Source organism: Kogia breviceps, chromosome X (assembly GCF_026419965.1).
Source record: "Kogia breviceps isolate mKogBre1 chromosome X, mKogBre1 haplotype 1, whole genome shotgun sequence".
Taxonomy (NCBI): Eukaryota; Metazoa; Chordata; class Mammalia; order Artiodactyla; family Physeteridae; genus Kogia; species Kogia breviceps.
The window spans coordinates 40213965-40232372 of NC_081330.1; the positions used below are offsets into that span (position 1 = coordinate 40213965).

The following is an 18408-nucleotide window of genomic DNA, read 5'->3' on the forward strand; positions in this document are numbered from 1 at the left end:
GTGGAAAGATGTTGAGGAGTCATACCTGCACCAGACTGAGACACAACTGGAGGAGCCCTGAACATTAACTGGGGACTGTGAACCTAGTCACTGAAGCTTTCATGGCCCTGACCCTAACCCTAACCCTGGGACATTTCTGCAGCAGCTGGATGTGACTCTGAGTTGTCTCCTTTGGGGGCAGATGTACATAATCATTATCAGGATTTGGGGCCAGATCCCTAGCTAGTTATTAAAGGGCCTGCACTTGACAGAAACCTTGGGCTTATTTATATCCCTACAGAGTAGGATTTCACAGCTTCAGCACTCCTGACAGTTGGGGCTAGATTTCCAGAGGCTGTCCTGTGAACTGTAGGATGTTTGGCAGAATCTCTGGCCTCTACCCACTAGATGCCTGTAGCACGCCGCACACCCCCAGAAAATCATGACAACCAAAAATGTCTCCACGTGTTGCCACATGTCCACTGGAGGGCAGAATCGCCCCTAATTGGGAACCATGGAGACAGTGAAGTACTTAGGAGTAGTCGAGACAGGGGGAAGAGAGTTGCAAGGGGAGTGTGTTCAGCAGTGCTAAGGACTGCAGGGGGTTGGGCGCTAAGACAGGAGGTGAAAAGTGTTCACTGGGTCTGGCCATGTCTGATCTTTGAGCAGATCGGGGGTGTGGGGGGCAGAAGACGGCAGAAGCCTAAGTGCAAAGACTGAGGAGTGAGTGAAAGTGAGGAAGTGCTCAGTGAAGGGGGGCTCTTCTTCAGGGACCTTTGACTGTGAAGGGAAGGAGTGAAGTAGGGTACAAGACTGAGAGAGAGAGTACTTTTGAATATGGGAGAAACTTGGGCCATAGGGAAGGAGATAGCTGCAGAAATCTTGAAAACACGAGAAATATGTTAAAGAATGAAGTAGATCCTGCATACTGTATTGGAGGCATGTCCACTGCACTGTTCAATGAAAACAAATATGACGGCCAATTGTGGTTTTTTTGTGACACAAAATCTCTCCCCACATTATTCATTATTCTGTGTGTGTATGTGATATATATATATATATATATATACACATATACATATATATATATATAAAATATGGATTTATGTAAGCGTAGAAATGTTCTCGAAAAACCTTTTTTCCAGAAAAATGGAGGAGGGTAGGGGCAGTAGGATAGAGAGCTTTTACTTCTTTATATATTTCTTTGTTAGGAAAATAAAACTTAAATGTTCATAAATATACAAAAAACAAAAGGAATTAATTTGCTGGCTTGGGTAGGTTTAGAAAGGCCACCTCTTCCTTTGGGACAGGACGAGAAGAGAGCAGACACTGATCCCTGATGCAAAGGGATGAGAAACCAAGAGGGCTCCTGCCTATGTGTCCCTCAGACTAGGGATCTGAGAGTGAGTAAGGAAAGGAGGTCAGGGTGGGGGCTTCTGGACAATGGCACGTTTAGGAATAACTTCCATAAGTGGGGAATGGGGAAGGGGAAAGAAAAGATCATCTGGTTGCACAGAGGGCCCAGTTGGGCCCAAATGAAAGAAAACCAAAGGGCAGTGCAACAAGAGCCTAGGAGGGGGCACTGGAAAGGAAGGTGAGTAGTTCCAGAAGGGGCGCCAGACACAAATCTCGATGTTACAGACTGTTTTCATAACTTATTTTTTTCAGTAAATGATTCGGTTTGTTTGGATTTGGGTTCGATAGGATTAAGGGAAGATCCTGACATTTTCATGATTTTGTGTATCACACCCAATATAACGTTTTTTTCCCCTCCATACGTCCAGAGGAAAGGATTTAATAAAGTTAATTCCACTTCTACCACTAAATATCCTCAACAGATCCAACAGAGGTGATATGACTTGGCCTTTGAGCCCTTGGGCTAGCATGCATAGATGAGCAGCTCTAGAGTAAGACAGCTGTAAAAACGATGTTGCTGGAAGAGAGACCCAGATTCAGTGGGCAAGTGAAGGGAATGGAAATTTCATAGGTGCCAATAGCTTGGTCAAAGTCATTGATTTTTATAACTAGAAACATGGTAGTGAGCCTCTCTGGGCTTGAGATAATAGCAAACAAAATAGTGAAAGGAAATGACTAGCGAAGGTATTTCTGTTGACCACTGTCTTTCAAATGACTTGTCCACACACTGGGCAGTCAAACATGGATACACCTGTCTCTAAAACAATGGAAAGTAAAAATAAGTCATATTTTATTTAGAAACAACAGTACTTTTCAATGTTTGTTTTATGTCATGTGGGATCAAAGTCGAAAGTTTGCCAGAGTGTTTATATAATACAACAAAATTACATAATAAGAAATATCCCTAAATGCCTTAAAATTTAGAATTTTCTGTGACACTACACCATGCTACAAAATACTGATGTTCCCAGCATCATTCTTTGCACTGTCATCTCATAATAAGTGCCTTCCTGCTGTTTCTATTGGTAAAATTTAACATATTAGAAAAGAAAAGATTTCATGTGACCAAATTAAAAATCCACAGACCCTAATGATCTGAGGGTTACAGCCAGTAAGGCAGTAACCCACATGTATGGAAAGCCTGCTCTATGCGTGTAGAAACTGTCTGAGGGGGTAGTCCAGGGGTAAGTTTTAGTCCCAGTTAAAAGGGAAGAGATAGACCAAGGGAAAGAAAGGGAGGGAGGGAGGAGGAGGGCGAGAGGGAGATAGTGGGTGGAGAAAGGGGGAGGGAGACAGAGAGAGAGAAAGAGAGAGAGAGATCTTGCGTGAGAATAAAACAGATGAATGTAAATATAAAATCTAGCCAAACTGCTCTCCTTTACAGGGAGTCAGAGAAAGGTGTTGGGAGGGGGCAGGGTAATGGGGCTGAAAAATAAAAAAATGCATATGGCATCTCTATATTGTCTTAGTATTGAAGAGTATGATCCAGTCTGGAAATGAGTGTGTGTAGATTCATGTTAATCTGGGTCTTGTTTTATTGAGATCAAGGCCCTGGAGTGGAACTACACATCACCATCCTACTTGGCTTTTCTGCATTTCATAGCCATAGATAGAGACTGTACCCACTGAACCTTAACCAGCTATCTTGCCAAGGTGGATCATTCTTCAGAGTGGTGAGAGAGTGGGGATGGCTCCATATGAATTCATTCCCATCCCTGAGAAAACTACTTGGAGTGCATGTTCTGACTGATAATGCTGAGGTCAGCAGCATCTCCTTTGTTAATAAGGGTAGAGTCATAGAAGGGAATTTACTGCCTTTAAATATTCCATTTTCTCCAATGGAAACATCACCTGTTAAAACACATGCATTATTATCTGACTGCATGTTAAGGTGCTCATTAGTTCTGTCCTTTATCTTATTTTCTAAGAACTGGTCGATGTCTTAAAGTCTCACATTCCAAAAATATATCTGAAACCTCTATAAAGCAAGGGTTAGTTATTGTTATGTTCATATTTAGAAAAAAATGCCTTGATAAATGCAGGTTCTAGCCACACTGACTTCCCTGTTTTCCTCTGGGCATAACCCATGTTTTACTGCATCCTTGCTCTTGAACACTGCTTCATCTGCCTGGTAATTCCTCTACTATTGCCACCTGTTTAGATCATCAAGAACCATCTGAAACACCATGATTCTATACGTCAAAAGCTATTTTTCCTTACTCTCTACTACTACTTTATCTCCATCTTTCTTATAGCACTTTTCCCTTCCTCTCATGTGTGATGGAATAAAAGACATGAAGTTAGCATTGGCAGTTTTCCCCTTCTCCCTGCCCTCCAGAGATAATCCTCTTTTGGCCGCAGGGGTCTCTCCAGATTCAACAACTTCTATGGAGATTCTTGGTGTGCCAGATCAGCATCTGGGCTTTTAATGTGCAGGACAGGTGTAGGGAAGAAAGAGCTGAAAAATTGCAACGAGCAATGCTAGTTTAATTAAATTATATTAGAACGGGGAACAAGAACTTCTTGCAAGGAAAAAAAAAAGAAGTGACAGAAGACGAAAAAGAGGAAACACTTGCAGGGGATGCACTCCAGGGTGAGTTTTTTAGTTAGGAATGAGAGTGAGGAGTGATGAGAGAGGTTTCTGGGCAGCTGCCTTATGTAATAACTATTGAGCATGAAAGTAATGGAAAAAGATAACTTCAAATGTTGCCGGGGTGGGGGTTACAGACTGGTTTCCCCTTGATGTTTTTCAAAGGACTACATTAAATACCTAAATATCCAAACTTTTAAAATTATGTTTATTTGCTGGACTGTTTCCTAGGATACAATGCTCTGATGAGCCATATGGGATCCTCTCTTTTACTTGAGTTATACTTGTTTGCTTGTAATTTGTATATATGTCCTAATTCCCCTTTAAATTTGTTTGGAGGCAGGAGCCCTGTCATTTGATTTTGCCTTTTTTGGTAGCTTTTATATAATAGGTACTCAGTAAATATTTGTTTCATGAAAAGTAGGTACCTGAGACCTGAAATGATATCAGCTGAAAAAATCCCTTTTATTCAAAATAAAGAAAATAATATAAAACTGTACTTAGGAAGGAATGCACTCTCAATTTTCTACTTCTATGAAATACCTTTAGGGTAAATGGAGGGAAGTAGTTACATGCAATAAGTTCTTGAAAAACAAAGCCATGCATTTATACACCTGATTATATTCATTCCAGTACTTTGTCACAGACTGATGTACATGCTTCTCTAATTGATTCATCGTGAATCTTATACCTTGCAGGTTTGGGAGTGAGAGTAAACGGACAAAAGAAATCCAGTTATGGACATACGTCCAACAAGGTTCCTCCATCCCTTTTCTTTGGTAGCAAACAACTTTTAAGCACTTCTGTATAATGTTTGGAAACTGATAAATGATTGCAAAGGGTTTCAAACTTTGTAAGACAAGTAGTCTGGTTTTTTATCCCTGGAAATTTCTGCTTTAACCTCATCCTCACTTTTCATGAATTTAGGATCTCTATTTCACTGTCTTCTGTTGTCCACCTTTAATCGGTAGAATTTCATCCTCATCTCCAGACAATACTGTACACCATGGAACTTGAAAACAGATGGAATCGCAGAACTTTCTACAAACAGGAATTAACCATATCTCATTTGTTGTGATATACAGATACAGGTACCTACAAAGAATAGTAAACATAGGTAATAAACAAAAAGACGGTAGAGAAAACTGATTATGTGCATGAGCTAGGTAGACCTGGGTTCAAGTCTTAGCTCCATTGTTTACTAGCCGTGTATCATGGGACAAGTTCTTTAACCTCTATGAGTATCAGTTTTATCATCTTCAATAATGTGACCTACCTCATAGGGTTCCTGAGGATTATCACAGTGTTTGCCATATAATAAGAGCTAAAATTCCTAGATAGTAGTAACAATGGTAGCGGTAGTAAAAGTAGAAATAAGAGATAATGTGTTGAGTGCTTACTCTGTGTCAGCATTGGTGCTAAGTGCTTGTCAGCATTCCCTGCAGTAGACACTGTTATCCTTGCTCCTCTCTAGGCCTTCTCTTATCTCAGTTACTAGCACCATGATTCACTCAACTGCTTAAGTCAGACACACTTGAGTCATACTTTATTCAACTATTTCTCCCGTTTCTCACATCCAGTGCATCAGTATGTCCTGGTGCTCATCCTTCAATGCATATCTAGAACGCATTCACTTCTCCTCATCTCCAAGTTACCAACCCACTCCAAGCTTACCATCACATACCTGTTCAACTAACACAATTCCATCCAAACTTTGTCTCCTTGTTTGTCTCTCTACAGTCCCTTCCCACCAGGGCAGCCAGAGTGATCTTTTAAAGTGAAAATCTGATCATGTTACTCCCCAGTTTAAAACAAACAGACAAAACACAATACTCCCTTTGCCCCTGATTACTAATAAAAATCAATTTTTATCCTAGCCCACCATATGCAACAGGATATGGCCTCTGCCTGCCTCTCCAGCCTCATCCAGTACCATTTTCCTCCAGCTCACTGCACTCCATCCAGACTGGCCTTCTTTAGCTTCCTTGAATATAAAAAGCCTGTTCCTGTTTCATGACCTTTGCACTTGCTGTTCACTCTGACTGGAACAGTGTTCCTGTAGATCTTCACAAGGCTGGTTCCTTCCTTTCATGCACGTCTCAGCTTATAAGTCCCTTTTTCTGGGAGGTCCTCTAGACCACTTAATAAAAATGGCCTCCCAGTTACTCCTACAACATGACCCTTCTTTTTTTTTTATTCTCATCATACACATTACCCAATGTAATCTTGTGAATTTGTTATTTGTATGTTTCCCCCACTCTAGAAGGTAATTTACAGGACAGTAGGAACTTTAATCTGTTTTGTTTAATGCTATATACCAAACACCTAAAGCAAGTTTTCAATGTATCTTAAGCTGAGTAAACAAATTAATCTTCATTTTCCAGGTTAGGAAAGCAAGGCACAGGTCACACAATTATAATACACCATCACTCCCTAGGTTAATGTTAGAGTTAGAATTTAGTAGTTCAGAGTTTGCCAACTGTGAATCCACTGGTTGAATCTGAGTAGGGACTTTTTTGGGAGGAGAGCCCTGAAAATTTTTAAATTTGAGAAATTTCACATATTCAGATTTAAAGTTTTTCTTTAAAAAATCAGAAGATCTGGCAATACTTGGGCCTATATTCTTATACAGTAAAAATAATTTATATCTGTCAGGCAGCTACCTGACTTTAACTGGAAAATAGCTCATTCATTCATTATTTATTTATTGAGTGTCTACTATGTGCCACATAGTAGCCCTTGAGATATATTAGTGAACAACAACAACAAAAAGGCAAAGATCTCTGTCCTTAAGGACCTTATATTCTAGCATGGGGAAACAGACAAATAAAAACAATAAATATAATACATAAATTATATATATTATATATATAATAAAAGGTGATAATTGCTATGGAAACAGAAAAAATAGAGGAAGGCAAGTATCAGTACAGAAGATGGGGACTGAGTGAAAAAGAATCTTAGTATTACAAATAAGGTAGTCAAGGAAGGCCCACTGATAAGATTAGAATAGAAGAAATTATACAATTGAAGGAAATTAGGGACTTGGTCATGTGAGTATAGAAGAGGAAAACATTCTAGACAGAGGGAGGAGCCAGTGAAAAAACCCTAAGGATGGAGTATACTTGACATGTTTGAGAAACAGCAAGGAGGTCAGAGTGGCTGGAGTAGAGTAAGCCAAGGAGATAAGAATGGGAAAGTAGTAGTTAGAATGGTACCAGGGACTAGATCACCTCCAGGGCCCTAGTAAGGACTTGGCTTTTATTCCGAATGAAATGAGAAGCCCTCAGAAGGTCCTGAGCAGAACAGAACACAGACATAGGTGACTAATGTTTTTAAAAGACCACTCTGACTATGGTGTTAAGAATAGATTGAAGGGACCTACTGTATAGCACAGGGAGCTCTACTCAATATTCTGTAATAACCTATATGGGAAAAGAACTTGAAAAATAATGGATGTATGTATATGTATAACTGAATCACTTTTCTGTACACCTGAAACTAACACAACATTGTAAATCAACTATAATCCAATATAAAATAAAAATTTTAAAAAAGAGTAGATTGAAGGGAGACATGTGTGAAAGCAGAGAAACTAATTAGGAGTTTATTGTAACGAGAGATAAGAGACTTTGGATTGGACCAGCAGTGGTATGGAAGGCACGGATTATGCAATCCCCAAAATTCAAGGTGGTTAAGACCCTGTGGAATAACCCCTTGAACAATGGGAGCTGGGAGCTGAGAAATAAATTGTTCCCCATTTCTTCTCCTGGATCAAGTTTGTCACAATACCCTTCCTTCTCCCTGCCTCACTTTCCTTTTCCTTCATTCCTATTTTTCTGGGATTACACTCCCTAATACATATTAACTTTTTGCCCCAGGTTTTACTTTATAGGAACCAACGATAATATAAGAGGAAGATCAGGAGTTCAGTTTTGGACATATTGGTTTTGACACAAGTGGAGATGTTGAAAAGTCTGTTGGATAAAAAAGGCTGCAGAGAGATCTGGGCTGGAAGGTATACATGTTGAAGTTACCAGTGTAAAGATGGTATATAAAACGATAAGACTGTATAAACAGGTTATGGAGGGAGGGAGCATGGGTAGAGATGAAGAAACCTAAGGACAAAGACCTAAGGGCCCTCTAACATTAAGAGGTCAGGGGGAATATGAGGGGTCAGCAAAGGAACTTCAGAAAGGATAACTGATGAAATAAGAGGAAAACTAGGAGGTGTGATTCTCTGGAACTCAGGTAAAGGACATACCATAAAGAAGGGATGATCAACTGTGCTAAATGTGCTGATCATGTAAAAAGTTTCCTTGCAATACAGCATAAAGCAAGTCCCATGACTGTTGACGGAAATATAAGACTTGTTTGATATATGCTACATAGGCACTTTTAAGTCAGGATCATTTAAGAGCCATCAAAATCAGGCAAAATTACTGTATACTTATATTTATTTCTTATTCTTTTAAATTATGGAAGATTTCAAATATATTCCAAAATTTAAAAAATGTAATGAATCCTCATGTACTCATTGTACAGATTCAAAAATTAGCTATTGATACATACTACATTTCTTGTTTTGAATATCTCCAACTCCCCTCAATTCTTCTGGTAATGTTTTGCTAGAGTAAAATCACTCAAATGTGATGAATAGCAAGGCAAATGTCATGCCTCAGAACTGTGTGAATGCATTAAGGAACCCTTTAGAAGGGGTTTGTAAGGCAGTCAGAATTTGAGAACCTCATTTATTTCAACGATTACTAAAGACCAAAAATAGTTGGGTTACCTTCCTGTTTAAGAAGAGGGTTCCTTATTCCATTTACTTCATTGGAGAGGTAAATAGTCGTGATGGTTTTGAACTTATGGCTGATTCTCTACACTTGGCCATTGTCATCCCCAAATACACAGATATTCAATTATATTTAATCACTCTTTTCAATATCTGTGAATTCAATTCAGGATTATAGGAATACATCTATCTTCATCCACAGCTTCAGTTGCCCCTTGTTCCAAGTTGTTGAGAAAGTGATATGTGGGATTTTGTCAGATAAGATTACTCTCATCATTTTTATTCTACTAAGGGCCTCCACTGAAAAGATTTGAGTGGAAAGTGGAATAGACAGTAATTCTTGGATTGGCACAGCTCTCTAAATATGACTCACTTCTCCACCATTCCTCTATCACTAACCCACCGACATGCTGAGAAATTCAAGTAATCGCTCTTGAGACTGGACAAAGAAAAACACAAAAATGAGTAATTGGCTACTGAAAGGGCACAGACAGTAAACTTTTCTTGCTGTGACTTAAATGGGTGGAGCATATTACTAAATATTTCATATCTGCATTTTTAACCACACTGAAATCAATAGAGTAACTTTTAATGAGGTTGATAAAGCATAGAAAAATCATTCCACAATTACCTTAAAATAGTATCAAATTTGGGATTTTAGGTGACATGTACATTGCCAAATTCAGAGCCTTTTTCACTATAGATGTCACTCTCTTGCCATTCTGAAAGAGATTTCTATATCTCTGAGTTGACAAAAGACGGTTGCATCCTTTAGAACAGTGATTCCCAAATATTTTTTCTCCTTACCAAGACACACATGAGGGATAATATTCAAAATTTCCCCCACCCCATCAGTCCCAATCGTTCCCTAAGATCTGCTGCACGAATAAAAGAGGTCACCACCTATGCTTGCATCTAAGCCTCTGCTTAGTGGAATACCACTCCTTTCTCTTCTACTGATCTAGATGTGAGGTGAGAATTACTGACTTAGATGATATCTACAAAAAATACAAGTAAGGTCAATCTAATATATACTTGAAAGAGGGGGCCACCTATAGGAAAGGATTTCAGGGGCATTGGGAAATCCCCCTTGTGTATGAGGTAGTACAAGGCTTTGTTTAAAAGCAAAATAGGCTGTCAGCTGAGAGGGCCTAGAAGCAACAACTCCCCAGTAGCAATGAGCACACCTAGCACCCAAATCTTGGTGTCTAATATCATTCTTCATTAAAAGGAGTCAAGGCTCCTTGGGAAAATGGCTGATTCTAGGACTGGGGGCAGGGAATATATAAGATAAGCCTGGAGCATCTTAGAGTGCTGAAATATAAGAAAATACTAAACAAACAAACAGACAACAACATAAAACAATGAGGAGGTTATGTCAAAGGGACAGATGCACCAACTGAAAGAGCTCCCAGCAGTCAAAGGTGGATGAATTTGACCCAGAAAATACAATTGCATTGGATTATTACCCAACGTATAATATAAATATCCATGAGTCCATGGTGATATAAATAAATGATTGAATAAATAAATAAATGGGAGAAAAAAACAAATATCCCATGCAGAAGAATTCTAAATAATTTTATGTAGATACTTTGGTCTTAATGAAGTGGAACATAACTACCACTCCTTATGTATGGACTATGAATAACTACTTTCTTCCAAAGAGGGCAGTTTGAAAAGGGAGTGAAGAAAGAACAAGTTTACAGTGGAGAAAGACAAATACTATCTTGAGCCAGATGATCAAGGTCAATATTAACAATGGAAAAGCATACTGATACTCCATATCCTTGTTATGATGTGATGAAAATAGTATTGTATCTCTGTGTTCTTCCTCCCCAAAACACACTACCCCAGTGTAAACATGAAAAAAAAAATCAGATAAATCCCAGTTGAGGGACATTCTACAAAATATCTGAATAGTACTACTCAAACTGTCAAGGTCATCAGAAACAAGGAGAGTCTGAGAAACCACCACAGCCAAAAGGAGCTTAAGGAGACACGATGATCAAATGCAGGGTGGGGTATCCCAGATGGAATCCTGGAACAGAAAAAGGGCATTAAGGAAAATCTGAGGAAATCTGAATAAAATGTGGACTTTAGTTAATAATGATGTATCACTATTGGTTCATTAGTTGTAACAAGTGTATCACAGTCATGGAAAATGTTAATACTAGGGGAATGTGGGTGTAGGGCATACAGGAACTTTCTGTACTATCTTTGCAATAATTCTGTAAATCTAAAACTGTTCTAAAATTTAGAAGTGTATTTAAAAGCAAATTGGGAGCTTCAATTGCAGCACTTTTTATAGGGACAAAAACACTGGAAACAAAGTATATGCACATCAATAATGAAATGATTGACTAAATTGTGGTATCATAGACTATTAAACAACAAAGAATATTATGTACTTAAAAGGATGAGTGAGCTCTCTATCAATTGACTTGTAAATATTTCCACTATGTATTTTTAATAAGGAGAGAAAATGCAGGGAAATATGTAACTCTTTTTATTTTGTAAAACAGTGAGGAGAAATCCCCATGTAGATATGCTTGTATAATTAAAAGAATAAGGGGAAGGTATGCCAGGATACACACTATATTGTTAGCATTTCTCAGGGTAGGGGAATGGGTGAGAGGAGAGGAAGGCAGAAAGGAGAGATAGCCAGATTGGGGAAATAAGCAGGGCAGGGGAAGTAAGCAGTAATTAATTCAATAATTCATTATAAGTATAGCACCTGTATATAGTAGGCTGATGCTTTACAAATAAAATTTAAAATTTGTGAAAACAAAACAAACAGAGCAAATGGAATAGGGGGAGGAAAAGAGATCTATTTTAGATTGGCAGGATTTAATGAGAGTGGGAATGAAGAGGGTATAAGCAGGGAGACAGCAGCAGCACTGTAAAGAACAGAGTGTCAGACAATGGAACCGAATTACACCCACTTCTCATTTCTGCCAAGAGCTGTCCAAGGAGGTGAAAATACTGATTATTGCTAAGGGTGTGATCAGAATGATTGCTATTTTTGCCAATATCCTGGGGCTTTTGCCCACCACAAAGAGACTAAACTTGCTCCCCCAACACTTCCTCCCACTATACAGACCAAAGTGATTCTTAGAGCATCAAGAAGGTTCTCTATTTATATACCACCTTGTACTCCTGCCCTTTTGAACAATGAGGCCACACCAGGGGCTTCCAAGTGCTTTTGATGAAGAGGTGACATAGCTTTCGCATCAGACAAAGACCACAGGAAACAGAAATGGAAGGGTCTGCATTTCCAAGAAGGTAAAATCAAACAGTAGAGTGCAGGTCCCTGGTGAGCAAGATCAGACACTTCTAAAATGGCAGTATTGAAGAGTAGTTTAAAGGTCACCTCAGCTACTTACTTCAACACCTAATGCAGTCTCTAACTGAGATTGGAGATCCTAGATCCAGACACTGGGGTGGAGGGGGGAGGAAGGACATATTGTGGAATCGCTGGGGATAAAACAGATTGCTTTTCACTGTAAACTTCTTACAAGTAGGAGCTGTATCTGTGGTATCTTCCCAGAATAGTATATAGGAACACAGGATGACCATGTGCTTATACATGTTGAATGTTTAGATACAGTAGACTCAAATTCACATTGTAAATCCCATGAAGAATTTCACCAGAAGCATTTGAAGCTATTTTCCATCAATAAGAAAGGAAAGACCCTGACCTAAATGATACTGTAGGTCATTTTCACAGCCAGATATCAAGATCATTGAGCCAACTGGCTCTACGCAAAAGCAATTTTTAATACAGATTTTCCTGTACCAACAATTGGGGTTATGTCCTGATAAACCCATAGTAAGCTGAAAATATCTTAAGTCAAAAATGCATTTAGTACACCTAACCTACCGAACATCATAGCTTAGCCTAGGCTACCTTAAATGTGGTCAGAATACTTACAATAGCCTACAGTTGGGCAAAATTATCTAATTCAAAGCCTATTTTATAATAAAGTATTCATATTTCATGTCATTTATTGAATACTGTACTAAAAGTGAAAAATGGAATGGTTGTATGGGGACAGAGTGATTTTAAGTATATCAGTTGTTTGCCTCATGATCACGTGGCTGACTGGGAGCTGCAGCTTACTGCCTGCCACTGCCCAGCATTATGAGATAATATCATACCACATATTGCTAGCCTGTAAAAAGTCCAAAATTCAAAATCCAAAGTGAGGTTTCTACTGAATGCATGTCACTTTTGCACCATTGTAAAGTTGCAAAATTCTAAGTCCAACCATCGTTAAGTCAGGGACCATCTATATAAGACCCTGGGGCAGGGGTGGAGTTGGGAAATAAATGAATCACAAAATTTTCTGAATTAAATGAGCATACATAGTAAATGGGAATCTTATTTTATGAAAATGTGATAAGAACTTGTTATATTGTTCCAATAAATAATTAGAATTGAATTTACTGAAGCTCCACATGCACTGCAGCCTTTCAAGAATATATCTACTGTATAACATGAGGCACATCCATACACACTCCAGTCCCAATCAAGACTACCACCCGTGACATTGAGCATTTTCACACAGCACTTACCTTAAAACACAAGTGTAGAATCCACTGTCTTGTGCCTCAGCTGAGTGAAACCATATTGAATCTTCCTCTTTGCTCATCCTGACCTCTGAAAAGATGATGGGCTCTTCCAAATCACCTTTGTTTTTGTACCACATCAGCCTGAGTCCAGTGCTCTGGGCCATGCTATAGTTGGTACGAATGTAACTGTAGAAAAGGGCACATTTCACTCGGACTGGTTCACCTGCCAGAGCCATGTATGTCTTGAGATCCACTGACCAGTCAATGCAGCCATCCACTGAAAGAAAACCAGATTGGGCATGAGATGCAGTGAGCATTGTTGATAATAATGAGAAGAGCAACAATATTGCTAACATGTACTGAGGACTTGCTATGAGCTAGACACTGAGTCACGTGCTTTACATAGATTACCTCATTCAATCTTCCCAGTGATCCTATGAGATAGATCAGTATCCTCCTTAGACCTGGGCAAGCAGGATTCCTGCCCTAGCCCTGTGCCTTTGGGGTATTCCCAGTCCTCTGCAGTAAACTTTGGGTTGACTAGATCCTCCAAGGAGCTCCAGCACTCATGCCTATGGGGTTTTCCTGGGGCCCCACAGATAGGGATCAATTCCAGTAGGGTGGATGGCCCAGTGGACCACTCCTGCCAGTCACGAGGCATCCGCTTAACAGGATTTTGTGAGATCGGATGGCTACAATGACACTGACATGTTGATTTTTGGTGACTCAAATTGTTTACATAGACAGGAGCCCCACAAAACAGAGACTTCCTTAGGATCCATATAAAGCCTAGGAGCAGCCCTGAGATTGACCCTTTTATTATTCTTATGTTATAGATGAGAAAACTGAGACAGAAAAGTTCAGCAACTTTGCCTATGGACAACAGAGCTAATAAGTGGTGGAAAACCAGTCTCTGATTCCCGAGACTGTGTTCTTAACCACTATCCTATACTGCTTCTGCCTGTAATTGTGACAGGAGCCATTGTTTTATTTATTTGCCTTTGAGAAAGTAGATGCCTAGGTTGGAAGCAGTGGATACCTAAAATGATTATTTGCCATTATCTACATGCCAGTTTTCCATGGTATGACCTATTAATAGCAGATATTTAATCACACTTCAATTTCTTTTTATACCCTTAGGTCTCCCTTGCTGCTCAGCTGGTGTGCACTCATGGGAATATATTATATTAATGTCAAGTTTAATCAAATAATATTAGGTGGGTAAATCTACCATTAAAGAAAGACATATACAATAAATTCTCTCTTTTCCAGAAGGGTTGGAAATGAGACACTGTGGCTAATTTTATATGCTAATTTTATATGCTAATTTATATGCTAATCAATACAATTAGCATAGTTATTCTACCTCCAATTGCTGATTTTCAAAGAATTTCATCAAATTGTGCTACATTATATTACTTGATTACCCTTTATAAAATAATCCTTTCATAAACTGTATAAACACTGTCATTTTAAAATTATATGTTTCGCTTATCATTTTGTGAACTGATCTGCTTCCTTTTTTAGATGTTGAGAACTCTGCAACCCAGTGTGTTTATCTTTTAACCTCAGTTGACAGGAAGCTCAGAGCTAAATGCAATGCTCAAGTGAAATAACTATCTTACCTCAGGATTTTGCTTTCTCTACATAATGGGTTCTTGACCCCGGGTTCAAGGACACTTAGGGGCAGAATGCCTGCATAGACTTCAAGGTTGTGCCTACTTGCATAGCTATACTTTTCTGAGGAGATGTTCCACAGCTCTTTATAAGATCTTCAAAGGGGTCTATGGCCCAAGAAAGTTTTTGAACTCTGTGGTTTCTGATGTCTCTTTGTGACTTCATTTTTCACTGCCTTGCTGCATATGAGCTTTTATTATAAGTTGCCTGAAATCCTCTTATAGTATGTGAAGTATTCATTAGAAATAAATCAACCAAATAAATAACTCATCCTAAATTTAGAATGAAGGGCATTTGAACTTTGAGTACTCACAGGGCACCAGATTCATCACTATGAATTTTGATGACCATTGTGCACTGTTGAAGTCAAGAAGGTACAACTGAATTGGACTAAGTACGTACTGATCTCTCGCTATCTCTTGGGGGGCTTTTTTCTTCACTCCCAATGATGATACATTTTTGTATTAAATGCAATTTTAATATTTATTGTTTTATCATCTTTAAATTAATTTTATATTATTCCTTTTTATGGATTGTGATACTGTTCCCATGCATTAACACAACTGAGAGGAAACTCTTTTTTTTTAGAGAATATATTTTTTCTCATAGCTTTATTTTAAAAGTTGGTTAATAGAAAGAAAATATGGGGATAAATATTTTTTAACTCCTTAATATTACAGTTTTTGTTTTCTCCTAACCCTAAGATGCATAACAAGTGTTTCTGAATTAACAAATTTGTCTTGGTAAAGTAGTTTCAAACCTCTATAACTACCTACTTGATAGAAAAAAAAAATCTGGAATGTTTTTTTCATTTGCACCCTAAATCCCTTTAGTTACTTCCTCTAAACAATCTGTTGCATAATCTACACCTGTACAATGTTTAACAGGCTGGTTTGTCCCATTAGTTGGTATAGAACATGGTTGTTCTATATGGTTGGTATAGAAAATAATCAAAAATCTGCTTCTGGGACACAACCATCATGTTCAAAGGCAGTTGAAGACATTTAACTGCCATTACAACTAGCTTTGTCATACGGACCTTGCGAGTACACTGAGAAATCATTTTCCTTCTAAGTACTGGCTGAGCAAAATGTATTTGACTTAATAAATTTATGGTTCCTTTTCTTCTGTTCCCTTGCTTTAGGTAGCAGAGAGGGAGTCTTTAGTTATAAAGTAGTCAATAGACAGAGAATAGACATTCAATAATAAGGATTTAATTTAATTTAATTTAATTTCCAAACGTTATTCCTTTATTCTTTTCTCTTAGTATAGTCATACCTCAGTGTCTGCAGGGGATTGGTTTCAGGAGCCCCATGGATATTAACACCTGTGAATGCTCAAGTCCCTTATATAAAATGACTTAGTAGTAGCATATAACCTACATATACCTTCTGATATACTTTAAATCATCTCTAGATTACTTATAATAGCTAATACAATGTAAATGTGATGTAGTTGTAAATGCAATGTAAAAGTTGCCAGTGTGCAGCAAATTCAAGTTTTTCTTTTTGGAACTTTCTGCAATTAAAAAAATATTTTTTTTCCATCCACGGTTGGTTGAATCCAAGGATGTAGAACCTGCGAATATGGGCGGGGTTGGGAGCGACTGTACTCACAATACAGGTTACAATATAACGTATCTCAAGAGACCTCAGGCGATTTTCCCAAAAAAAAGTAGACAAAGTGTATGATACCAGGGATCCATGAAGGCCCATCTGACACCGAATATTTTCCCATGCTGAACTTTACTCATGGGAAATCTATTCCCATGAGTAAAGGCCTTGTAGCCTTATATCTAGAGAGTATAGGACCACTACTAGATTCCAGCAAGGTGGTATGATTTGTTTTTAATGGATTGCTATTCCTAGGAAAACCAACAGAGAGAGGGGCAAGATGGGATGAAATACTACAATGTGGTGCATTTATCTTTAGATTTGGGACTGATGAAACAACTAAAAAGGGCCTACTGAGGTAAGAGGCCTGGAAACTCAGGTGGCAAGGGAATATGATGGGATTGAAACCTTGAGGTTAAGAGAGAAGGTTAAGAGAAAGCATGAGAGGGTCACAAAAAGGCAGGAAGAGGAGAAAGCTCACATAAAACTCAATTTGCCAAGGGCCATTCCAGGGATCAAAGATGGTGCCATCAGAAGTCACCAGTACAACTCACATTTCTGTCATGAGAAGGAGTTTGTAATACATGCCACACGTTCAGAGCCCTTTGCACTTTGACACTCCAGATATATTTGGCAAATAGGTGAATGAATAGATCTGTGATACAGCTGACAAGGGAGCACGCTATGGCCAGGTTAGGGACATAGTGGAACAGAGTAGCCCACAGAGGATGCCCACCTGCAAGCTTGACCTTATCAGCAAGGCCTCTCATTCACAGAGGGATCCAGCCCTATTCTGTTCACAACTACAGTCTCACCTGTGTAGGTTTGCCCCCGAAAGGCTCCTAAGAAAAGTGGTTTCTGGACAGACTGGCTTCTCCCACAGGTGGTTTGATAATTACGTTTCACTAACCAGCCACAAGTGTAAATAGAGGCACTGTAAGAAGGAAAATAGATTTCCCCCCAAAAAACAGCAACATTCTGCAGTTGGATTGAAATTTGCTACAGAACAAACCCATCAAAAGCATCAGTGAATGCATGCCTGTCCTCTGCTTCACAATCTCTCAGTATGGCTATAAATATTCCCATCATTCCATTAAAAATACCTATTTCTAAATTATCCATTCCCTGTTCACTCTTGAGTCTTGTTATGAACAGCAATTCAAGTATTTAAAGAACAATTGTGTTTCTCTAGATGCTCATCTCTGTTCCCTTGATTTAGGTTTCTTGTAAGGCTTAAAAATTATTACTCTTAGTTTGGTCTTGTTGGTAGAAATGCTTTAATATCTGAGCTATACAAAATAATTACAATGCAGCAAAGAAAGCCACTTCTTTAAAACCCAGGTCTCTATTTTAATCATTTTCATTTCAAACTGCAAAACAAGTGTATGCTTACGGAGTTTGACATGAAGATTCAAAAAAAAAAAAAAAACAGGAGCATATGAAACATATAAAGGGACATGCCAATGTCCATGCAATTTATTTTACCAAGAGGAGATTCCTAGGGGTAAAACTAATGCAGTATCCTGGAAAGTGCCCTGGGTGACCAAAGCAAACCTATTTAGCCTGCTTATAGACAAGCCTCAGCTTCCTCCTCAATACATCTGGAAAAGCAAATCCTGTCACACCTACCTGCTGTGAAAACAAAGTCCTGAGAAAAGTTTTTAATCCCTAGAAGAGGATAAGATGTTATTATCAACAACAACAATTATTTTAGAAAGAAAATAATATTGCATGCAGTAAAATTACAAGCTCTAATGGCTATG

The 18408-nt window shown here is 38.5% G+C and overlaps 1 protein-coding gene across 3 annotated transcripts in view; it reads right to left on the bottom strand.

Moving 5' to 3' along the window:
• Positions 1 to 18408, bottom strand: part of IL1RAPL2 (interleukin 1 receptor accessory protein like 2) — a 1103039-nt gene that overhangs the window by 498587 nt on the left and 586044 nt on the right. For all 3 annotated transcript variants that reach the window (XM_059051451.2, XM_067024304.1, XM_067024305.1), the window contains exon 3: positions 13359 to 13632. In XM_059051451.2, coding sequence (XP_058907434.2) covers positions 13359 to 13632 — 274 coding nt within the window. The remainder of the gene's footprint in view (positions 1 to 13358; positions 13633 to 18408) is intronic.